Source organism: Crinia signifera, chromosome 2, assembly GCF_055691185.1.
Source record: "Crinia signifera chromosome 2, ASM5569118v1, whole genome shotgun sequence".
Classification (NCBI taxonomy): domain Eukaryota; kingdom Metazoa; phylum Chordata; class Amphibia; order Anura; family Myobatrachidae; genus Crinia; species Crinia signifera.
The window spans coordinates 101,471,411-101,496,804 of NC_139218.1; the positions used below are offsets into that span (position 1 = coordinate 101,471,411).

At 42.2% G+C, this 25,394-nt stretch overlaps 1 protein-coding gene and 1 long non-coding RNA gene across 3 annotated transcripts in view; both read right to left on the bottom strand.

The window, feature by feature from the left end:
- LOC146058802 (uncharacterized) overlaps nucleotides 1-25,394 on the bottom strand; it is a 780,737-nt gene that overhangs the window by 682,795 nt on the left and 72,548 nt on the right. The window lies entirely within an intron of this gene.
- MED14 (mediator complex subunit 14) overlaps nucleotides 1,139-25,394 on the bottom strand; it is a 61,961-nt gene continuing 37,705 nt past the window's right edge. The window contains exons 22-31 of one of the 2 annotated variants that reach the window (XM_083172631.1): nucleotides 15,988-16,125; nucleotides 15,744-15,852; nucleotides 12,528-12,653; nucleotides 8,376-8,558; nucleotides 7,475-7,710; nucleotides 6,911-7,090; nucleotides 5,934-6,041; nucleotides 4,035-4,160; nucleotides 3,236-3,425; nucleotides 1,139-1,776 (exon numbers count right to left, since the gene is read on the bottom strand). In XM_083172631.1, the coding sequence (XP_083028757.1) occupies nucleotides 1,703-1,776; nucleotides 3,236-3,425; nucleotides 4,035-4,160; nucleotides 5,934-6,041; nucleotides 6,911-7,090; nucleotides 7,475-7,710; nucleotides 8,376-8,558; nucleotides 12,528-12,653; nucleotides 15,744-15,852; nucleotides 15,988-16,125 (1,470 nt within the window). In that variant the 3' untranslated portion in view covers nucleotides 1,139-1,702. The remainder of the gene's footprint in view (nucleotides 1,777-3,235; nucleotides 3,426-4,034; nucleotides 4,161-5,933; nucleotides 6,042-6,910; nucleotides 7,091-7,474; nucleotides 7,711-8,375; nucleotides 8,559-12,527; nucleotides 12,654-15,743; nucleotides 15,853-15,987; nucleotides 16,126-25,394) is intronic. The other variant, XM_083172632.1, reaches the window with a different exon arrangement.

Below are 25,394 nucleotides of genomic sequence, written 5' to 3' on the forward strand. Positions count from 1 at the left end.
TTTTCCCGGGTGCAGCCTGCACCCATTCACACTTACAGCAGCAAATAACCGGGTGAAGCAGTTCTACCCAGTAATTTGCTGAAAAACCCGGGTTTTTCTTAATGTCTGAAAGGGTCAACCCGGGTCCTCAACCCAGGTAAAAAGAAGGGTCGGAGACCTGGGTTTTAACACCCGGGTTGACCCTTTAAGACATACCAAAATCCCGGGTTGATGTGCGTTCATGTGCAAAGACCTGGGATTTTGCTGTATGTGTAAAAGGGGTATAACTTTACCTTTAATTTACTTAGGTTGCTCTTTAGGAAGTTGAAAGTTTTTGCGATTTAATGTAATATGTATTTGATTTCACATTCTGAATTTTGTTTACTTATCACCTTTTAACTTCTTTCCTCTCCACCTACTAATAAAAATATAACGGGAGCGGAGAAGCCTAACCCCTGGAAAATCAAATGATATTTTATGTTCTATGTCATAACTGTTAAGTACATATTTAGAGGTTGAAAATTCATGTTGCAATTCGATTAATAGAATTGTGAAAAAATATTCCTAGAAAAATGCATGAAAGCAAATGTACTCTTTGTGACTTACTGCATTACAGATGTGTCCAAATTTTTGCTTCATTAACGAAAACAGGGTTCAAAATGGTACTCATCTGAGGCAAGTGAAACAAAATCCCCAATAAGTGCTGCAATTTACTAAGGCTAATTGGATATCACCCTTAACCTACATTAACAAAAACTTAACCACTTTTAAAAACATAGGGGTCGATCCTAAAGGACCCGAAAGGTGTGGATGATTCGCGAGTCATGACACCAGCAGCACTTTACAGTGGGACGAATTCCCTGAAAAGTGCTCTCACCTCCACAGGGGTGCAAGCAATTTTCAGCAAATTCAGCCCTGCGAGGGGTGATTAATTCAGGTGCCATTTTCAGCATTAAAACGGCACCCGAACCGCAATTTGCACCCTTCGAGTGTAATAGGATCGACCCCTTAACCTCTTTTCTAAGCTACTCTAAATTGATGAGTTATTTCCACCCCTTTACCACAAAACTTGTAGTCCTGGTTAAAAAAGGAAAGCGGACAGGCTATTTCCTTGTCAATAACAACAGTAGTTGCATGTTTGTCACCGCATATCCAGGCCTGTTTTTTCATCTAATTTATTAAATATTGCTTTCCTGGAGACATGTTCCCAACACGCCCAAGACATATTTGTATTAGGACTTTAAGCAGTCATATTAAAATACGGTTTCATTATAAAGTCTGTCACAGTTTTACAGTATTCAAAAATGACAAATCATTCTTTAAAAAGACAAAACAAATCTGTTACACCAGGAAGAACACATTTACAGAAACAAAAACCAGAGTTTGGCATTTCAGATTCATTCGGTATAAAACAGAATAATAAACCTGTTCCTGGCAAGCAGATTTTTGGGATTCTCCATCATAGCTTGAAAGGAGATGTAGCAAAACACACTATACAACAGCACTATACAAATATCTTTTTTTTTTTTCTTTTCTTTTTTTTTTAATCAATTATATATATAATTTCTGGTGAAAGAAGTGCATCTTTGAAAAATATCTGCCAGTTTGTGTGTCATTGTTCTTACAAACAAAAATATCAAAATGGCAAATTGTCCCATGTCCGATCAATATTTTTATCTGAGCAAAAAAAAGAAAATAATCCATGCTCTTTGCAAAATAGTGTTTAGGGTCGACCACCAGGTGGCAGTGTAAGATTAGCCATTAGGTCACGAACTGCAGCAAATATTGTACAGTCGCCTGTGAAGAGAAAAAAAGAATGCTTTAAAAAACATGTCAATCTGATTAAAATATAACATTTATAGCCATGAACCCAAAATTAGTTTTACTTTTCCAAATACTTTAATTGTGCTTAGTAATATCATCAGTGACATCCAGAGCACCTACACATAACAGAAGTAGACATCTTGTGGGCTCACTAAATATGCACATACCTATGAATTTACTAGGAATGTGTGATATCACTGAGGCACAAACTGTATTTCAGTTCAAAATTAATATTAATTCAGCTGGGAAAATAGCTCTACCGCCATTTTGGGAAGATATGCACTGAAGCATTCATTTCTTCATTAATCTACCCTTGATCCACATAGTAACATTGACCCAAATGCTAATTTTAACATGTTTGTTTATCATTTTAAATTCAAACCTGTATTTCTAAAAGACAAACATGTTAAAATTAAAATTTGGATCAATGGCCTATGTGGCTCTGAAGTAGATTTTTCAAATCATGAATAGAAATAAAATAGCAATCCGCTTGTAACTGCAATTTTACAAGCTGTGTTTGAATTATGACAGGCTCTGATTGGTCAGTACTTTATTGAGGGGGAGAAGTATCGGAGCTTGCGGAGAGATAGTTACACTTAGAAGGAATTCAGGGGTAAATGTATGAAGCAATGATAAGGGAGGAGAAGTGATAAAGTGCCTGGTACTTTATCACAGGCCAATCAGCTCCTAACTGTTAAGTTACAGGCTGTGTTTAAAAAGGGACAGTCAGGAGATGATTGGCCAGTGATAAAGTACCAGGCACTTTATCACTTCTCCTCCCTTATCACTGCTTCATACATCTACCCCCTAACTTTGTAAAGTTAGCAGAGTGAGCTCTAGGAGATTGACAGATTGTTTCATTTGAAGGTAAGCAGTAGTTGTGTATAGCCGTTTGAAAGTATGCTATTAGTGGATAATTACCGTATATACTCGAGTAGAAGTTGACCTGAATATAAGCCGAGGCACCTAATTTTACAACAAAAAACTGGGAAAACGTATTGACTCAAGCGAGACCCTCACTCGAGTATAAGCCGAGGGGGGCTTTTTCAACATAAAAAATGTTCTGAAAAAGTAGGTTTATACTCAAGTATATATGGTAACTATACAGTATCCACATTTCTATGGCAACTTATACACTGAAATCTCTGAACTGACTAGTACAAAATCTAGTAGGTTTTCCCTATATCGGGTTAATAAATTATGCTGTACTTGATCATCAGAGGACAAAGAATATTTATACAGCCATCACTAATTATATAGTCTTCCCTTACAAAACAGGCAAAGACTTAGCTCATGGAATTATACAGAAAATTATTTATTTACAGGTCATGTAAGAAATATAGACAAACTAAATAAGCCCTATGAGCTTTATACGGTTCTGAATATTTTCAAGTTAACAGGGGTGAATCCCTGGATACTGATAATGGCTCACCTGGACGTGGTGGATTCATCTCTGCGAACCTCTTTAGAATGTTGCTGACCATAAGTGGAGCTGCAACGGAGGAGTTCTGCTGTCGGGGAATGTCTGCCTGCTGGGTTGTGCCTGATGCCATGTCATAGATGATGGGTACAATTATACTGACTGGCTCTGGTAGTACCGAAGTCTTTTGGGTTAGCTGAAGCTATGAACACAATATAAATACAATATTACAACTAAAATAATTTTTTCCCAAAAAAAAACAGTGCTGAATCATGTGCTGCTGGTTACTTGAGTTAATAAGAATATTTGACTTTCACACATCTTGTCGCAATTATTTCTATTCATTGAATGGTAATAGAATATGGTTATTCCAGTGGTTCTCAAACCTTTGCATCACCCAAAAGTATCAGCATTTTGTTTTCATGGCACCCCTAGGCCAAAAGTTTCTTATTGTGCTGATGTGTCACCCTCTGATTCAGTTATGTGGTTGTGACTTCTGTTTATTCACATTTTATGATTGGCATGACCAGCACAGGTCTATCAAACGCACCATAAATAGTATGATTTGGTATTGGACCACCAACTTGTGGCAAACCTGTAAGTGCCCAACAGCACCCAGTTTGGGAACCACTGGTTATCTAGTAGTCCATGTCTATTATTACTAAACCCATAATTATTTCACTTTGTTAACCTAACCCAGTCTAGAACTATAGGCAATGTGTTAATTGCTTGAAATAACTCTTATTACCAGGTCTGCAAATATGAATTTTACACTTTTTTGTGCAGCAAACACATGTTTACGAATACTTACAAAAAACAGCATTTTAGATTTAAGCACAACAGCAGGAGTCCCTGGAGGGGCTATTGGTGGAGCACTCGGAGGGATAGTTAGGCAAAACTGGACATTCCATTTCAACTGCGTTGTTTGATCTGGGAACTTTTAGGAAAAATAGTTAGTATGGTCATAAGTATGAACAGAAGAAAAAAAAAAAAGGATTTTGGTACTCACTGATAAATCCCTTTCTCTGATTCGATAGTGCACACTGCATTTCAGTACAATGGGGTATAAATGGGTGATCAGCACGCCCAGGTGCTTTAAAATTTTAAATTGTATGTGACTGGCTCCTCCCCAGACCAGTTAAACTGTGCCAGAGTAGAGACCGCAACACGAACGACAAAAGGAGGAGATGTAGTGTGGAATCAGAGAAAAGTATGTAATAGGTGAATACAAAATTCCTGTTTTTGCTTTCAATCATAGAAGATGCTGGAGTTCAGTATTATGGGGACGTCCCAGAGCCTTCAGCGTGGGAGAGTGCTCAGGATCCTGCAAATACAACGTAACAAAAGTCTGACCCTCCAGGTCGCTGCGCGACACAACTGCAAAGTAGACAGCCCCCAAGCAGCCGCCCAAGAGGAAGCTGTAATATATGCCTGATGTATAGCCAAATGTATCCAACGAGCCAGATTGTTTTAAGGCCAGCCAGTCTTGTTTATGCACATCATAAAGCACAAACAGGGAATCAATCTTTCACAATGTAGCTGTTCTAGACACAAATGGAGACCGATTGGTTGGAGAATCATCAGGTAAAACCGGAACAACAAATGGTTGATGTGAAATGCAGAAACAACTTTTGGCAAAGACCGAACGAGTACAAAGCTCTGCCTTGGCCTCATGAAAAATGAGATAAGGAGAATGACACAGCAGAGCTCCCAACTCAGACACTCACCTAGCAGATGCCAGAACCAGCAGCAAAAGCAGGCATTTAAGGTGGAAGAGTCCAGGGGCTCCTTAAAATGTCTGCCCCACACATCCTAGCAGGTCTGGTCCCAAACTGATCAAAACTCCTGGCAACCCGCTCCTAATCTGTGGTCTCAGTGTGAGAGAGAAGCCCTTCATGCAAAGGGCATGGAAGTATTCTCAGATTCTGTGTATGAGGCTGGGGCCAAGGATCTTCCTCAGCCTCTGAAACCACAGGCACCACAGGTTCGACCTCAGAATTTCATCCGAAGGAGAAGTGGGTGCAGCCGACAATTTAAAAGTGGAATTCCCATCACAGATCCATGCAGGGATGCACCTGCAGCCAGGGACCCGGGCACCTTCCCCGCAGGGTGGGATTAGGCCGCCCCGGCAACTTCCTCTGAGCAGGCTGGCTAACTGCCAGCCGGTTGCTGATAAGTAAATGTTAAAGAAATTAAAAACAAAAAATAAATATATAAACTCTGGGGCACATTTCTAAAACTGGTCTGGAAAGTGCCCGGCTCCGCTAATCACCTGTTTATACCCCATTGTACTAAACTCCAGATAAATAAGATAACAAAACGAAATCAATTAAGTAGATAAGGCAAGTCAAATAAACTTGTGTAGTGACCCAGTGGTTAAAGGAAAGCTTGGTTTCACAGCACCTCAGCAATGAGAATTCTGGATTAGAGAGTGAAGGAAAGTAATTCCAGTTATTCTGTTAAAATCTCCAGAGAGGCTCTCTGAACAAGCTATGTCCTAGTTCACCTGCACACCTCTAGCCTATCCCTGCCCAACAGTACCTCATAACACTGCACCCTATACAGAGTGCTGATCATTGCAGGAATTTAGAGGATGGATGTGTCCATATGGAAATGTGTGACAATAGCATATTACAAAAACCTTTAGAAATATTACAAACATTTTGCTTCCAATCTATTTTAACATGCAACCCATTACATATGTTCTTACCAGCTCTAGTTTCATTATGTGCACGCAGTCTCTGAGGATGTGTGTTGGTGCACCTAAAAGCTTTGTAAAAGCTATTAGGGTATTTGCTTTGAATGGCGGACCCGCAACCTAAAAGAGAATAGTAAAGATAAAAGGAAAAAAAAATTGTAATAAAGAAGTCAAGCGTTCATTCAATATTTTCGAGTACAGACTGAAGCATAGGTTTACAGGCACCCTATGCACCTTACACTGCAACAAACAGAAAGAATAGGAATTTGGACAATACTAAATGAAAGGGGGTCAGACGAGCTTTGGTAAATAGTAACCAGGGAAACTAAACACTTTGGGACAAACGTAATAGGGTGTGAGAAACAGAAAGTTAGAGATTTTGGGAGTTATCCAATATTTTTAAAGCAGCAATCATTTACACTGCTAAACCAGGTTAATTTGCCATGTAATTTATTGTCGCTTTAAATAAAAATCTCACACTTTGATTCTCACACCCCATTACATTTTGCCCTTTATGTTAGCATAGCTATTATTTTCTATGGGCAGTTTCCAAGGTGGTTAGTTATTCACATTGTAATGACACCATAGAGCTCAATTACTGTCTAGTGCAGAATTAACTCATTGTAGTTACCTGAAACAAAAAGTTCCATTTACTTTTACTCAAATCATTGTAACTGGACATGTCACGGACTGTATAGGGGGCATAACTGGCCATAGACTAGGGATCTGTGCAAACACACAAATCGAGTTTTGAAATTTTATTTCACCCATGTTTAGTTTCAAATTTGGATCCTACTAATCCCATACAAGTATAAGCCAACAGCAGAAATTCATTATATAATAGATATAACAATTATTATGGCTACTGCTGGAGTCAGCAAATTAACTATTAAAATGTGTGTCTGGGGTTTTTCTATTTCTCACAGTTTCTGTGTGGGATACAATAAATGTAACATCATTGTGTGCTATAAAAACATTGAAACCCATACCCTCGTCTCAAAGAACTTCTCCAGGACTTGAAGTTCTTCTGGCTTCCACTGGCCAGCATTCTCAGGAGTCACTTTCAACTGCAGAGTCTGATTTGTAGTGGGGTTAAGAGCCACCCGACACTTCAGAACATCGGTCTTGAACATTATTACGCCTGGTTCATTCGAGTTTATGAGCTGCAGCTAGAATAAACAACAAATCCACAAGTTATTACAGAACAGAAATATTGCCGTTATTTTACAAAATATAAGCAACCAATTGAATAGGTATTTTGCCAGTCAAATAGGTGATTTTAGAACCAACTGTCTATGTAGCATGAGGATATATCAGCAAAAAAAAAAAAAAAAAGACTGCAGAATCTGAGTCACATCTGATTGGGGTTGATCAAATGTGGACAGAGAAAGGTGATTCAATTAAACACTGACTACATGGGAGGCCATCACCCAACCAGACAAACGGTGCTCTAGGTGACTATTTAATCAACTCAGGTGTTATTTTCAAATCTGGGTAACTGAAAATATTTACGTGCAAATAAAGTTTAAATTACATTAAAATTCTGTACGTACAGTCTCCTGCTGGATTATCCTTTGAAGATGCCGCCTCATATTAACAGAGCCAAGAAACCTTTCAAGAGGAGAACACAGGTAGCTTCCCGCCAGTGCTGGTGCTAACCCAGGTGTAGGAGAAGGTAACAGGAGAACGTGCAAGGCACTGTGCGTGAGGATTGTAGGGATGGATGCAGCCCAAGAACGCTGAGGTAGCTTGCGAGGTGGAGGCATATTTGTCGGCATTGACTGAGAGCCTAAAAAAAATAAAGATTGAACAAAATGTGTAATTCTGATGAAACTTATTATTTTCTGCTACTTACATGGCTTGGCTCCAGCTTACAACAAAACAATGCATGGAGAATAATAAAGCGGCTTGATCCTGTGGCATGTGCTGTAGAGAACATGCTGGTGATACCACACAGTCTTCAGTCAATATTCAAAGTAGCAAAATGGAAGAGACTATTCCTAACATTTAGTTCGCTCCAAACATTGGCACTGATCACAGATAAAGAAGTTATATATTTACCAGTTGTTAAGTATTTAATGAAATATATGGTGGCAACTTCATAGCGATCTTTTGATTTGCTATATCTAATTTTGTCTTTGTTCACCTTTTGGGCCTATTTATATATTTCACGATAAAACAGCTCATGAAAAATATAGAACACTACCATGATTTTTTCTAAAATAAGTCGGAATTTCACTCTATTGTGGGCTTCGTTTTTTAAAAGTTTTCTGGACTTGTTCAATCTGTGATCAATTCCTGTCACTGTGAATACATTTTGGGTGAAGCGATAAATGCTTTTACATTTGCTAGAATCAAAAGCAAAAATATTTAGCAAAAAAAAAAAAATGAAATATGCAATAGTTCTGTATTCTATAATCACTAAATGAGAGCATGATTGGAACCACAACATACTTGTTCCAGCTCGAGGGGAGTGAGACACGTCAGGGACAGGAGAGTGAAGAGATGGATTTGCTGGTGACATTCCAGGCATGCGAGCTGCTGGAGAAGGACCAGACACTTGAGGAGACCCTGGCCAATTCCCTGCACGTTGGCTGGGTGACATCATGGTGTACGGAGAACTAGGGTCTAATGTACCTGTGCAGGTTGCAAAATGAAAATTTACCAAATTACCTCTACTGTCAATATTGACTTAAAGGGAAAGTACACGGATAAATAAAATTTTGTCAAAACAATGTAGGTCAGCTGATTTGTGCCGAGTAAAACAAAAAGGTACAGTTTTCCCACTGATAAGCTGAATTTCAAATATTAAGCAATGGTTTTATTTTCCTCTGGATTATGCTAATGCTGCAGCCAAAATCTGATAATTGGTTTTATATAGCAGCATGTGACCCAAAAATGTCTGATGCATAATAAAACAAAATAATTACTGGGCATGTTGGTAAACACGGGTGGATGATGACCTAAGATCACCACTATCTGCCTGTAGAAGAGGTTATTCTACAACTGCACTAAGCCAGGAAGTACTTCTCTCTCACTCCAGGGTCTAAATTAGGGCATCTTGTCCATCTATGTGCCTGGACATAAGTCCTGATAGCTGTTGGCACACCATACAGCTGAATCAAAACATATGGGTAAGCATTCAGATAATCTCTTTTATATTTGACACTTCTGTAGAAGCTTATAAAGACAAAAGGCCCATTTTTTTTATTGCATACCACTCAATTTGCAACTAGCACCAAACTGGAAAAATAGCAACAATCTTCTACAGATGTAGCTATGCTCATCGTTGACATGGCAATCAGCGTGGTACTGTCACCACGCTCGTCCTTAAAATTCACTCTCATGGAAACACATTCAGCAGCAATTATGCGGCATAGTGACTACAACTTTGGTGCGCCAAACAGGCACGAGGAGCCATAATGCAGCAAAGATGAGCGTGGCTACATCTGTACAGGATCATATTTTTATTTCTACTAACAATTCCAATCTATTTTAAGATGACAGTGCACACATATTAACTGCTTATTAAGCAGCACACAGTGGGTCAGATTTGGGTCACAGTTGGGGCCACCAAGCAAATCAGCCAATTGGAGGCACCGTGCAATATGATGGGCTTATTTTTTATTTATTTTTTGCAGGATGTGGATGAGTAAAAAAACAAAAACAAGAAAAGGGTACATTTTACAATGATTTTTTATTTTCTTGTTTTGTAGCTACAATGCATCAGAGATTGTGCTGAGTAAGCGTTCAAATAACGGTTTATGTGGAAGTACAAGGAATCTGATTTTCTACAACGTTTTGGGGCCCATAAACCTGTGATTCCCCCGACACTGCTGCTACGGCAACAGGATGCAACGATCATTGGGCAGCACCAATCATTGATCCACAATTTTTACATATATCCAGAGCAACAGTTTTTAAAGCTATGACAAAACATGTGAAGACATCACTGATTTGAGCAGGGATTGCCTGTACACACTATAATTAGTTTCATGATGGGCTGAACATGATCCGTCCTTCATTAGCATAAACAATGTTGCTAATTATAATGCTGTGTGATATGCAGTGCATTAAAACTAGCAACTTTTGCTAGCATCTGCAGGACTGTACAATCCCCCCTACACACTGTTGCGTGATGTGGGCTATTTGCTTTTACAAAATGGTAAATTGGCTCAACATAGCTCCAGAGTATACCCAGCTTTGGAGGTGTAGCAGTTACAAACAAACACTAAGTAAGCATGAGCACCGAATACTGAAGAGGACTGGTTCTACAAATCATGACTGCAGCAAAAGTAGTACTACAGTATAATCTCAATCTATTATATCGAGAACATTAGTCTTGATAATTGGTAACCAAAAAGGTTGAACTTGATGGACGTATGGTCTTTTTTCAACCTCAACTAACGTAATCTAACAAAAAGACACAGAAATCCAACATCCATAGTTGAGCTTCAACTACCAAACTTATGATTTGACAACAGCACTAGAAAGGTCAAAAATAATTGTGTCATGATTCTTATACCATAGAAATTGTATGCTTGTAAATAAATGTTAAGGTCAAATCAATTACTTTACATTACTATGCCAAAACAGCCTATAATCCTAAATGCATGGTTCCATGATGTATGAGCATCTCTTTCAAACAGTGGTGCATTTTTTTCTAGGTTACAATGCTAGACATGTTGAAGTCTTGGTTTGAGAAACATGAAATTGTTGATTGCTAACCTTGACACTCCAGCTGTTGTTGAACTACACATCCCAGAAGCCTCTGCTACAGTTTTGCTATGCTAAAAATGATGTAGGGCATGCTGGGATGTGTAGTTCAACTAAAGCTAGAGTGTCAAGGTTAGCCATCACTGGTATACAGTATTTGTTCTCTAGCACAACTTACCTAGTTACCATAGAACGATTATGTTTTAGAGAGATCTTTTATTACATATATTTTTCACTGAATACCCACACATATCCATTTGTCTATATTGTATATGTACATGCAATAATGGCTGATCATTTTGCATGATGACCACTGCTGGGATATTAGCTTATTACACCCAACTGCCATTTTTTTAGATAGGGAACAAGTGTCCCACAGTTTAAATAAAATATAAGTTACCAGACCTTTCATTTATATACACCTTACTTTTAACAGTTATAAGTAAGCAGACTGTCCGCCTAATTAAGTAACACCACAGAATTTTTACAAGAATTTGGCAGGTCTGTTGTATTTGTAGTCACTATTTAGTTGGTCTAGTCCAGCGGTCCCTAACCCTTGTCCTCAAGTACCCCCAAAAGTTCATGTTTTCCTGGTCATCTGTGGATTTTGGTAATACACAGTGCACCTGCTGGGTGATCATAAAAACCTGGACTGTTATTGGTACTTGAGGACCACGGTGGGGAACCACTGGTCTAGTCTATGGCTACTGTACCTTTAGAAAAGCCGAAAGAAACCGAGAAGACAAAGGTGGCAGATATTGGTGTACAAAACAGGTCTATCAAATGGTTTCCTTTAAACTAGGCACAAACTGAATTCTTCAATGCAAGGCTCTTGGAAGCAAGCTATAGAAAATTAATTATATAATGTATATGTTTAAGGTCAGCATAGCTTCCAGTCAAACCAATCATATTGTAGGGTTTATTCTAGCACCCTGCACCTTTCAAAACCTGTGCAGTTCCTCTTTCCGGTCTGCTGTGGTGTTTCTAGCACGCCTGGTGTATATCTCAATACAAACCAGACTGTACTTAAAGCACCAAAGCAGACAGTGACACCCAAGGCTGGAAAGAGGAACTGCATAGACTTTGTAGAGTTCATGGTGCTAGAATGAATACGAATCCTGTATTTCCAACAAGTGTGCCACATAACTTTCTGAATATGCCTGGAACTAGCTAATCACATTAAAGAGATTTATTGGACAAAACACCTGGATTTTAAAATACAATATAGAAAAACACAATATTTAATTAAAACAATGTTATTGCTCCCTTATGTAAAGAGGGAGGTAAGAGAATAAGCAGCATACACAAACCTTTCCCCCATACTTTAGGAGGCCAAGAGATTGTTTCTTTTAATTTTTAACATGCAGGTTATTTTTAAATGATTGAAAAGTACTAATTGGATGATGAGCGATTGCAATAATGCTTAAAAATCTACCTATAAATCATATTAGCCATGTGTACAATATATCACTACAGTGAGTTTCCTTGTTAACGGTCTCCCCTTTGTGACGGACTCCATGCCAAATCCAATATTCTACAAGATTACTCTGTTTGAAAATAAACTAAAAGGTTTTATTTCTGACATTCGCAAATGGTGAACTTGGCAAATTTATCTGTTTTAATGACAATAATATGATATACAGGAGATGTCAACTCTAGTTTACAAATGATACATAAACACTGTAAACATTTTGGTTTCTGCTAATATTACTTGAGCACTAAAAACTAAAGTAATGGTCATATTCTAATGGCTAGATTACACTTTGAAAATAAGAAAAACAGGTTAGATTTTATAATCACAGGGTTATTTAAAAGTGGTCTGAAAAAAATAAAATAATAATTCCAAATTAATTATTTTACTATGAAATGAAGACTGTACCGTATACTCACCATGAGGGCTAGCAAAGTTTGAAGTTGGAACCATAGTAATTCCTAGGGATGAAGGAGATGGAGTGGGACCAAAAGAAGCAGGGGAAGGTGCTCTGAGTGCACCACTAGGTGAACTCTGCAAGTTTCCTGAAGAAGGAAATATAAGAACACTTCAGTGCAGGCAGTCTACCAGGTCTGTATGGTATGCAGGTGGCAAAGGAGAAGAAACCACTGAGAATATTTGATGTATCTGGTTATGCATATCTAAAGTCAAAAGGTTGGCCCCGAAATGGTCGACATAAAAAAAGATCGAGAGAGTAAAAACAGTCAACGCGCGAAAGGTTGACATGACAATGGTAGTCATGTTTTTTTGGAGCCATTTTGTATGTTTCACCATATCTGAGCCAAAATATTGGAAACATGTACCTTTACAAGCTTGCCATACTTCAATCAAGGTTACTGTTCTCAATAAAAAAAAATTTTGGGGTGCCCTCTGTCCCCATTACTTTCGCTTTGGAGCCTTTGGCTATTGCTCTGTGAAATAACCAGTCATTCACGGGCATTAGTGTTGGCAGCACCATGCTTAAGGTGTGCCTGTTTGCCAACGACATTTGTTTATAATTTAGTTACCGCTTTATCTCCAGTATTTTGGACATGGTGCATGATTTTTTTTTTTTTGCAGGCTACAGAACTAATGTCCATAAGTCAGAAATTCTGCTGGTCTCTGGGACATCCCTGGCTTCCACACCGGTACCGCTGCTCGGTCAGTTTAGGATTACTTCTCAGTCCATAAAATATCCGGGTATTCACATACCTAATTTGTTATCACACCTGTATCATCTTCATTTTGTACTATTGTTTTGAAGTTTTGGAACAACTGGAAGTACGGAGATCTCTTCCCTTATCATTGTTGGGGAAGGCTGCTGTTTTACAGTGTATTATTTTCCCCAAATTGTCATACTGCATTAAAATGCTCCCCATTAAGCTCTCTAAGTCTGATATTAAGAAGCTCACTGCAGGCTTTTTGACCTTCGGGTAGTAAGCCCCCATCTCTAGGTGTAAATTATACTCCAAGAAGGCTTAGGGTCTAGGCATACCCAACGTTTTAGCTTTTACTCATTAGGTGTTTACAAGATATATAATGGATTGGTTTCATGGTACGGAATTTTATACACACACCAATCCCTTGAGGAAGACGTGAATGACCCCTATGCTCCTGCTGCCCTTATACGCGTCCCACGTTCTGATTTACCCCCACCAGTGTTGACTAACATTTTATTTGTTGATACTTGTGAACAACAAGAAACTGGGTCACCGATACCACTGAACTAGACATGCTCCATTATGGGGCAACCCAAATTTTAAGCCGGGTCTGCTGAACTCTGGTCATGTGAGGTGGAATTTGTTATATCAGGATCTAGCTACCAAGTATTCTCTACCACGTGGAGAGTTTTTTAAGTATCTTCAGGCAGGACACTGCCTTCCCACGATTAAACACTGTGTCCTTGACTCACTCGCTATGCTTATAGCTAACTTTTCTAACTGGGATGTAAAGGGCCATCTTGACTATTGTCGTGATGATGGCCAGGAAAATTATTCTACGTTGCTGGACAAAGACATCTCCTTTCCTATCTGCTGTCAAGGCAACTTTACTTTAAATGCTATATTTGGGTAGGAGGGCCATGCTTCCAGACATTGAAAATGGGGAGTATATATAGATTTGGACCCCACTGAGCAATCCCACATGTTTTCATGGGTGGCTTTGCGGTCATGATTTGTATTGTCTTATTCTGTATGCACCTGTATGTTTTGTGTTCAAGTAAATAAAATTGATTAAAAAAAAACTTTATTTAAAAAAGATCTTGTATCAACCGCGCGCGCGTGTGTGCGTGCGTGTGTGTACTATTGTCAAGTCAACCATTTCACCCTGTCGACCTACTGACTCTTCTTACTGTTATCTTTATCAACTGGATACCATGTCTTATATAAAAGTACAAGATGCTGGATGCACGGTCCTTGGAAAGAGCAGTGATGAGTGAGACTGTCAAGGGACTGGTTTGCAGAACTGCTTGGATTTCAACCTAGGGAATACATCCCCATGCTAACCAGGATAGAACCGGCTGGCACTATGGCTGCACAAACCCATGCTGTGAGTTCCTCCCTGCTACAGTGGCACTAGTAGTGTCAGGGGTACTCTTCCTTTGTCCCCCAGATTATTCTACCACAACACTATGCTTTTAGGCATTGATGGCTAACCTTGACACTCCAGCTGTTGATGAACTACAAATCCCAGCAAGCCCTGCATCCGTTTTGGCACGGCCAAATAGCTAAACTGTAGCAGGGCATGCTGGGATATGTAGTTCAACAACAGCCCGATTGTTAAGGTTAGCCATTACTGCTTTAAGGCTTAATGCTTGTTTTAATGTTGGATGTGTCCCCACACCTTTTTTTACCCAAGAATATGTGCTGCAATTAAAAACGGAGTAGTTTTTACTGCAGGATCTGCATTTGACAACTCAATGGCTGGTTCAGTTTAAAAGATGAAAACCATCTCTAATAAATGCGGTAATTTTCAGCAAGAACCCACCAATGATCTGTGGCAAATTACATCAGTTTTTAATCCCTAGCAAATAAGGAAATGCAATCGATTTTGCTTATATGATTTGCAGATAAACACACAAGATCAAGCATAAACATTTTTTTTTAAACCCCACTAGCAAGCTCCTGCTCCAGGTTACGTTAAAACTCAATGCACATATAATAAGAGGGGGAAGAAGCTCCTCTTTGATAAACAAGGCAGAATATTTAGCAGGACTGCCTTTTGGAGTAAAGCAATATACCTCATTCCAACATCTACAATATCTTAACAACCCAATAATCCACATTCTACTACTGCCTTCAAATCCATACCAAGGCCCCTCACAGTGGACTCCCTCGGATTATGTTGGGCACATCCTTTATCATGTTCTCTCAGGTATATGTTCAAGTTCTGGTTTCTTGATCACATATTTTCCTTACACGCCATTAGTGGATCACCTGCAATTTATACTACACTACTTTAACCTCTTGCATTGTAACTCGGCTAAAAGTGAACCAGTTTCCCATTCTACAGTCCTGAACTAGCTGTCCACACCTCAGCAACAGCAGCACTGAACAGTACCTGTACCATGACACACAAAGTAGGATAGTAATTGTCCTCAGTGTATGTAATAAGAAAGAGGAGACGTGAGATCTCACCTGGTGACTGTGAGTGCATCATTACTGGAGATGGTGTAACAGCGTTGTGGTACGAAGATGGCGGCGATGTAAGTGGATAAGCACCCGATGCAGCAGACTGTTTTGCAAACTGTAAAGGAGTAAAACAAAGCAACAATCATATCTACCCATAGGTGAACCAAGTTCCTTATTCAGTGTATACACAGTGCACAAAACTTTTAAATCATATCAGCAGTCATTCAGCCATGGCAGTTTCTTTTATTACCTGCTGTGCCTGAGGCTGAAACTGGGACAATAAGGAGTCCATCATATCTCCTCCAATAGGCGATGGCGGGTTGTCATCCTCATTAACCGACCGCCGCCTTGCATCCTGATTGCTGTCCACAAACATATTTAAGAAAGTCTGCAAGTAAAAACAAAATATGCCTAAATATATGCAGCTAAAAAATGACTAAAGCTAATGATGAGGACCACACAGAATCCCTATCAGAATCAGCATAGTGTTCACACGGCCAGCGTAGCCAGCCAGAAGTAGCGTAGTATTCTTGCGGCCACTTAGCGTAAGTTCGCATAGTCAGCGTCCCTGTCAGAAGTAGCGTAGTGTTCCCGCGGCCAGCGTAGCCAGCCAGAAGTAGCGTAGTATTCTTGCGGCCACTTAGCGTAAGTTCGCATAGTCAGCGTCCCTGTCAGAAGTAGCGTAGTGTTCCCGCGGCCAGCGTAGTCAGTCAGCGTTACGCAGTTACCATAATCAGTCAGAGGTGAAGGTAAAGTGACTGCATTATTTCTGACGCTGTTCATTAGGAATAGCTATAGAACCTCTCAGCATGTTTAACCTGCCGCAGACAGAGGAGGAGTCGGTGTCTTTTCTTCAGCAGCACCATTTGCTGCCACTGACACAAACCTGTGTTAATGGACTTGAGTATGAAGGAGTGCGCATGTGGCACTGCCACATTAAAACCTGCCGTAAGAAGGACAGTCTCTGTGCGGCACATTGGTTCCCGAGGTGTCCTGTAGCATTTCTTACCCTCATCTGTATTTATTTATTCATGGGCGGAGGAGCTCACAAGCATATCTTTTTGTGTGAGCGACAACTACAGTTGTCGAATAGAACCACGGTGCTGTACCTTATGCGGGAGGCCTGCACTTAATGTCGCAGCCCCAACGCCGGATTGGTGGTCTGGGAAAAATAGTGGAGGTGGATAAGAGTCTGTTTGTATAGAGGAAAAGTCAAGTCGGACGAGTGCTGCATCAACAGTGGCTGTTTGGAGGCATTTCTGGAGACAACGGTGACTGTTTCATAACACTGTGGAAAGATGTGACGCCAGCACCCTGATGTCCGCAATCAACCAATATATAGAACCGGGGACAACTATATATTCGGATTGCTGGCGTGCATATAACACCGAACAGCTGGAGCAGGCAGGGTACCACCATGCGTGAACCACCGGTATAATTTTGTTGATCCGGACACTGGGGTTCACACACAAAACATTGAACGCCTTTGGGGATCGTGTAAGTGGCATAACAAACTTCAAAGGGACACTGCGCGTCAGAATCTGGACTGCTATCTCCAGGAATTCATTTGCCAAAAAACTGTAGGCGCAGAAAACACTTTCCATTGTATTCTTTATGCCCTTACTCTGCTCCCAAAGGATGACAAAGCAGACGACACAGATGCAGACACAACTGCAACTACTGCTGCAGTTATCAAGACTCAACTACTGCTGCAGTTTCTGTGAATGCAGAATTAGAAGAATAACGGTTGAATTATTTTCTTTGGTCTTGATAATTTGATATTATTGTACTTTGTTAAGTTGCTTTTTTATAAAATCAACTCCACACTGACGTGGATAGTGTGGGTATGAACAGGTTGGGAGGACGCGTAACGCGTGCGCTTGCATGGATAGTGGGGGTTTGAAAAAGGAGGCGTTTACACCAGTATGTAATATGGAGCACTGGCAAATGCCTGCTTTATTGTGCATACGACGCACTTGCGCCCGCATAACCCCCTTTGTGCACGATACGCGCGTGCTACCAAACCCTGTCTCCCTGAAGCGAACATGGGCAGGGTTGCCGTACCCTGCTGCAGTAATTACTGAGACGCAGGCCCATTTGAGATGCACCTGCGTCTCAGACAGCTGGAGCGCCTCTCCGCCCGCATGAACCCCTCTACCGGAGATATGTGAGAGGCACTCACTAGGCTTGCCATGGACAGAGCTGGGCTACAGCAGAGTCACTACGCTGCCTATGCTAGGCAGCCTTTGGATTACGCTGACAGCGTAGCTTAGCCTACGCTGAAAACGTAGCGTAGCCCTGAGCCGTGCTTTTACACAAGTACCCACATTTTTACCCAGCATGCTCCTGCCTCCCCATTCCCACATATCACGGCCCCTGACACCAGCTCACCAGTTTTGTTAGCAAGCCCAAGGCAGGAGAGGAGCCAGAGAAGAAGGAAGACCAAACATACACCAGAAATAGACATACAGGCCGTGCAAATCATCACTTCCTGAATAGGAAGAAAAGCCCACAAGTCAGGTGCGTATGGGAGGGCATCCTTTGCCTCCTATGGACTCAAAGACAGGGATTTATCAAGGTAAGACCATAAATCCTATTTTCTTTTTCATCCAGTATGGGGCACAGGAGTATATATATGCTGGGATGTCCTAAAGATGTCCCCTCAAGGGCGGGGGATGCCCCTGGACTGCGGCAAAGACATTTTGACCAAATTGAGCATTTGACAACGCAAATGTGTCAAATCCATAGAACGTAATAAAGGTTTGGGCCAAAGACCAAGTAGCCGCCCTGCATAGCTGGACAGTTGATGCATTGCGGCTAGCTGCCCATGAAGTACCAACTGAGTGGAATGAGAAATAATTCTCCCAGGAAGAAGTTTTGCCAAAAGGTAAGCTTGACGAACCGTCAAGCATAGCCACCCCTGCTTTGTAGAATCATAAAGTACAAATTAAGCACCCAACTTACGGACCTCCTTAGTCCTACGTAAATAAATGCATAAAGTAGAACTTGGAGACCACCTTAGGTAAGTAATCCAACTTAGTACGAGGTGCTGTTCTATCAGGATGAAAGACTAGAAAAGGAGATCGCCAAGACAATGCACGAAGATACAACAGCTGTCGGGCAAAAGATATAGTCAAGAGAAAAGCAACTTTTCACGAGAGCAGCTTCAAGTCTACCTACTCCAAATGCTCAAAGGGAGGCCCCTGTAGAGCACAAAGAACCAGGGAGCAATTGGGAAGAGGGTGCAACACCGGTAGTATTTTTTGGAAAAAATATTGACAAAGCCGAGACCTGTACCTTCTTAGCCCACCTGAAGAAAAGCCAGCAGACGAGATAAGCGGAACACGCAAGGTTGGAACCCTCTGGATTGGCACCAAGAGAAATAAAATTTCAAAATGCGATGGTAAATCCTGGCCGAGGAGTGTTTCCTGGCCTGGATCATAGTATGAATGACAATAGTGGAGAATTCCCTTGGGCCGGGACCGGATGTAGGCATGGACCCAGACAGAAGATCTGGTCTGAGAGGCAGTCTCAGAGGAGCATTGATGGATAGACTTATGATCTGCGTACCAACCACGGCGAGGCCAATCTGGTACCACCAGAATCATGGCTCCACCTTCTCGCTTGAACTTGCCAATCAGATGTATAATAAGTTTAATGGAGAAGCGTAAACCAGGTGAAACAGCCATGGCGCCATGAGAGCATCCACTAGGAAGGCTTCTGGGTCTCTTGTCCGGGAGCAGTTTCTTGGAACTTGCGACGGGACACCATGAGGTCAATGTCAGGTACTCCACACAGACACGTTAGCCAACAGAACACCTCTGAGTGTAATTTCCATTCACCTGAGCGGATGTCCTGAGAGCTGAGGAAGCCGCCGATTACAGTGAAAGGCAGAGAAACGCGTTTTTGAGCCCTTTAATGCGCTGGTCCTGCATCTTCCATCCGGTCAGCAAGGCACTTTGGATTAAAAAAACCGTCTAGCTGGCTGGTCCAGCAGAAAAAGTTCACCCAATATCTATATTTCCGGAGTGCAATTCTGGTGAATACTTGGAGAGACTGACCTGAGTGTATGTCCTAATAAAAGCGCAACAACCACAGGACCCAAGTGTATGCAGGACTGGTAACTATGAGAATTATCTACTGCCTCTAACAGAATTCATTGATAAAATTTACAGCCTCATATATGCTCCATTGATTGACTCAAAAAACAGCAATCCTAGTTACTATTAACTTTTAATATATGTGTTATATGTTGTATGTCTTGTCTGTCTGTTATATTGTGCACAATTGTTATAAATTGTTATATTGTATGGAAGATATTTCCATTGTATGTGTTGTTTTAATTAATTGAGATATACCTTGTATTAAACACGTATGGACATTTAATACACTGAGCAAGACTGCGCTTCTTAAAGTGCCAGACACCATATTTTGGTTTCTGACACAACCCTCTGTTTCTATCTTTAAAAAAGGGGTTACACTCCCTAGGTAAGAAGCAGCAAAATCCTGCACAGTCAAAGTGGGTGCCATATAAATTGGCTTATTGGGTCTTGAACGATTTGATTATACACATTGAGTGTGGTACAACTGATTGAAGATTGAGATCTAGCATGACTAGCGATACGGAGTGACCTTTGGGTCACAACTTTCTCTGTTAGACTTGATTCTGGTCTGCAGAGAATGAATATTGTTCGAGGGAAAGAACATTCTTTTGCATGCAGTAATCTAGCTCTGCCCCCAAGTGCAGCATCACTTGGGAGGGCATTCAAGGAAACTGTAGAAGAGCAATTGTGATTTGCAATTGGTCCTGTAACAGCTCTGGAGATCTAGCCTGCAATAGCAGATCATCGAGGTAGGGCACAATGCGAACCCCTTGCTGGTGGAGGTGTGCTGCCATAATTACCATCAATTTGACAGTAGACAGGCCAAAGAGTAACGCTTGGAATGAAAAGTGATCCTCCTGGAGAGCAAACCTCAAGAAATGCAAGTATGCATCTTGGTTGACCAGAGATGCCACGAAGTCTCCTGGCTCCAGAGTCAGTGTAATAGACTAAAGAGACTATCTGAAACTTTGGCACCCAAACTTACACATTCAGTTTCTTGAGGTTGTGGATTAGTCAAATGTTAACCATCCGGTTTCGCTGATCCTGTGGGACTGGAACAAGAACATTGGAGTCCAGTAGGGAGCAGATGGAATGGTTCAAAGCTGCCATTTTTTGCAGGGTCATGTGGAAGACCCAAGCAAAGGAATCTCCAGAGGACAGCACTAGAACGTCACAGCGTATCCAAGGGAAACCACATCCCTGGCCAACCACTGCGGAGTAAAGGACAGAATCCAGCCTCCCACTGATGGGTCCCTCAGGTGGAGGCCTGTTGCGTCAGGCTGTAGGCTTCTCTGGCTGCTTGTAGCACGGCATCTGGTAGCCCAGGGCTGCTTGGCTCGGGGCTTGGAAGGCTTAGGGTGCTAGGGGGAACCTGGAGGAAGGCTGACTTAACTCTACCCTGGGGCCGAAAAGAACGAAACAAAGTTTTTAGTCGTGAAGGAGCAGAGGTTAGGGTTAAGAATGCAGTTTTAGAGGCTGCTAGGTTCGTCACAATTTTATATAGATCTGGATCAAAGAGTATCTCCTTGAAAGGGTTAGGTCATCTAATGCCTTTTTGGAATTATTTTCGGCATGCCAGGATCTCAACCACGGTGCGCATCCGGCTGCTACCGTAGAAGCAAACACCTTTGAAGATAATACCACTGAGTCTATAGCAGCTTCCCAAAGGTAAGTGCTCGCCCTTTGTATGTTATGGACAGGTGTTAGAAATTCTCAATGACTGGTACAATGAGACAGCCCATTATGAAACTGCTTTGGCCACCCAGCCTGCAGCTGGGGAAGTTCAGGAACAAACTTAAGAAAATTCTCCAGCTTCCTATCAGTAGGATCCTTCAGCAAGGATGTATCTGGAATGGAAAGGACAGAGGAGCGTAGTAACCATGCCACATGGGTGTCTACTGGTGGAAGTACAGTACCCCTCATTTTGATCTATCCTTGGAGGCCAACAACTTAGAAAGTTGAAACTGTTTCGACTGTTGAAAGCATGCTATTTCTAATAAATTCTCCAATTAGGCAGATGGTGGAAATCAGGTCAACTCTTTTTTGAGACGCTTAAAATACAGAGCCTTGCTTCTAGGAGGAGGGGTGACATCTTTAATTTAATGTACTGACCTATCCTCCCTAACTAGCCTTGGCTCCTTCCCCTGAGCATGAAAGATCCTTTAGCCCACTTGGATGTAGCAACTACCATGCAGTCAGCTATGCTCTAAGCATGTCTGTGGGGTGAGGGAGGAGTAACAGGCTGCTTAATCTTCCCTTTTGGCATCCAACCCCACTGGGACCTAGACTGAATAATGTCCTTGGTGGTCTAGTGTAAGCACTGCCGGAACCCAATCACACCTGCACCACCCCAAACGGGAGGGGATCACTTTTAGTCACAGCTCCCTGCATGCAGGAACTAGTCTCATCTGCCTGGAGACGGATTGTGGCTATTGGTCCCCTTCTAGGTGCTGAGCGGTGTATCCGGAGCTGCGGCTGCAAAAGGGTACCGCGGTGAAGTCACCAGCCCAGTTACTGTACTGCCCCGCTTTATGTTGGAGCAGCAGAGCGGGAGACTCTGTTACAGAGTATAGTAACCAGGGGCATTTTTAAACAGCCCTTTTAAAAATAGTGCCTGTTCTTGTCGGCATCGAAAAAAAATATATATGGTAAGCTGCGGTCAGAGGAAGAAGGGAGGCTAGGGCATGCTGGGAACAAATTTGTAACCCTTTGGTGCCCGATATAGACCATCAGCTCTCCATACCCAGCATATATACTCCTGTGCATGCAAATGGATGAAAAATAAATATCCATTTCGTTTCCATAGCACATAGAGCAGTTGATACACATTATTTACTTTATGTTTGTATAATAAAAATATTCTGACATATACGTGTACTATTAAATGACAGATGAAAGATTCAATAAGATTTTTTTAACACTCCTGATTAAATTGAAGCAAAATAAAGCATAAGTGCAACTAAAGAGTGACATGGGGTGTAGACAGAAATCGGTGTAACCCTGGTGGGGTCAGCAAACCTGCCAATCTTAAATAGTATATACTATCCATCTAGCACAGAGCTAAGTAATTATTAGCATTGGCAATGGTGGTAATATTTCACTTTGAAACCCACAACTTAACAGTTCTCAGACAGGGTCGTAAAATGTTCTGCTAATACCTGATCCAGAAGCATTTCGGCATTTTCTGCTAACTGAAGTCACGTCCCAAGCAAAAAACCCTCCATATCTACAGTTTGGTCTAGTGTTCATTCTAGCACCCGCTATTTTTGAAAACCCATGCAGTTCCTGTTCCCTGCCTGGGGTGTCACTGTCTGCTGTGGTGTTTCTAGCACAGGTCTGGTTTGCATAGCAGTGCTGATATACAGGCCACACTGTGCTAGAAGCACCACAGCAGACAGCGACACCCCAGGCAGGGAAGAGGAACTGCATGGGTTTTCCAAGCTAGCGGGTGCTAGAATGAACACTATTGGTCTGTGGCAATTGTGGTGTGTAGGTGGGGGGTGAAACTGGGGGCTCTTAAAAAGGGGATTTTGTACTTACCGTTAAATCCTTTTCTCAGACTCCATAGGTGACACTGGAGAGTTACAGTGGGGAATAGAAGGCGACCACAGGGAGCTTGGGCACTTTAGAATAAATTAACAGTGACTAACTCCTCCCCTTCTACTTCCTCTCCTAGGCAGTCTAGGTATGTGCCCGGAGGGAGCTGGAAGAAAGGAAAAACACACTTCCGAGAGGAGGTCAAACATAACATAAGAAGTCACACACACACACACTCACATAGAGTGAACATATAGTTTGAAGAATAGCATTCATAAAAGAATGAACCCATCCATAAAAAACTTGGCAAAAACTTAGAATTCAGACTAAGTATAACAGTCTCTTAACTTCAGGTAATTGAACCAACCTGAAAACAAACAGTAAAAAAGGAGAGACAGCGTCGGGTGGGCGTCCAGTGTCACCTATGGAGTCTGAGAAAAGGATTTAATGGTAAGTACAAAATCCCCTTTTCTCTTTCCTCCACTAGGTGACACTGGAGAGTTACAGTGGGGACGTCCCAGAGCTCCCAACACGGGTGGGATGACGCTGAGAGCCCCTTAACACAGAACGGCCAAACCGCGAAGCAGCTGCCGCAAAAGTGTCAAACTTGTAAAAGCGGACAAAGGTCCTCTGACCAGACCACATAGCCGCTCTACATAAATCCTGTATAGAAACTCCACGGGCAGCCGCCCAGGAGGTACCCACCGACCTTGTAGAATGGGCGGAAATCGAAGAAGGTGGCACCCTAGAGGAAGCCACATAAGCTTGACGAATCGTCAATCTGATCCACCTGGCCAGAGCCTGCTTGGATGCAGGCCAACCAGGACGCAGGGAGTCATAGAGGACAAACAAAGCATCTGACTTACGTACGGACTCCGTTCTGGCCACGTAAATGCGCAAGGCCCGGACCACGTCTAGCGCCCTAGACTCCTGTGAGTCCTCCCGAAAGGCCGGCACCACAATCGGTTGGTTAATGTGGAACGCCGAGACCACCTTTGGGAGAAAACCACTAGAGGTGCGCAGCTCCGCTCTATCCTCGTGGAAACTCAAGAAGGGTGCCTTACAAGAAAGAGCACTCAGCTCCGACACCCTTCTAGCCGAAGCCAAGGCCAACAATAGGACAGTCTTCCAAGTGACATATTTTAGGTCCACCTCCTCCATGGGTTCAAATACAGGGGACTGGAGAAAAGCCAGTACCACATCCAGGTCCCATGGAGCAGTAGGAGGCCTGAAGGGAGGTTGCAGCCGCAACACCCCCTGAAAGAAAGTCTGTACCTGAGGAAGAATAGCTAGCTTCTTCTGGAAAAAAATGGAGAGGGCAGATACTTGAACCTTCAAGGACCCCAGCCGGAGTCCTGAGGACAAGCCCTTCTGCAAGAACAGCAGCAATCTGGCCAGTTTGAAGTTCACAGGGGAGACCCTCCTGGATTCGCACCAGGCCACATAGGCCCTCCAGATGCGGTGGTAATGCACCGAGGTAACCGGCTTTCTAGCTCCTATCATGGTTGGTATCACCGCCTGCGGGATCCCTGCTTTCCTCAAGATGGACCTCTCAACAGCCATGCGTCAAATGTAGATGCTGTAAGTTGGGACAGGCGAACGGACCCTGTGTTAGCAGGGTGTCGCAGAGAGGTAGAGGCCATGGTTCGTCTACTAACAGGCCTCTTAGAACCGTATACCACGACCGGCGAGGCCAGTCTGGAGCGATGAACAGCACTGTCACCGACTCCCGTCGGATTCTCTGCAGAACCCGAGGGATGAGAGGCACTGGAGGGAAGATGTAGAGGAATTGATCCGTCCAGGGTGCCGTGAGAGCGTCCACTGCCACTGCCTGTGGATCTCTTGTCCGAGCGCAGTATCGGGGCAACAGGTGGTTGTGTCTGGAGGCCATCATGTCTATCTGCGGACAACCCCACCGACGAGTCAGGGTCTGGAAGACCTGAGTATTCAGACACCACTCTCCGTGATGAACGTCTCGGGGGCTGAGGTAGTCTGCCTCCCAGTTTTCCACGCCTGG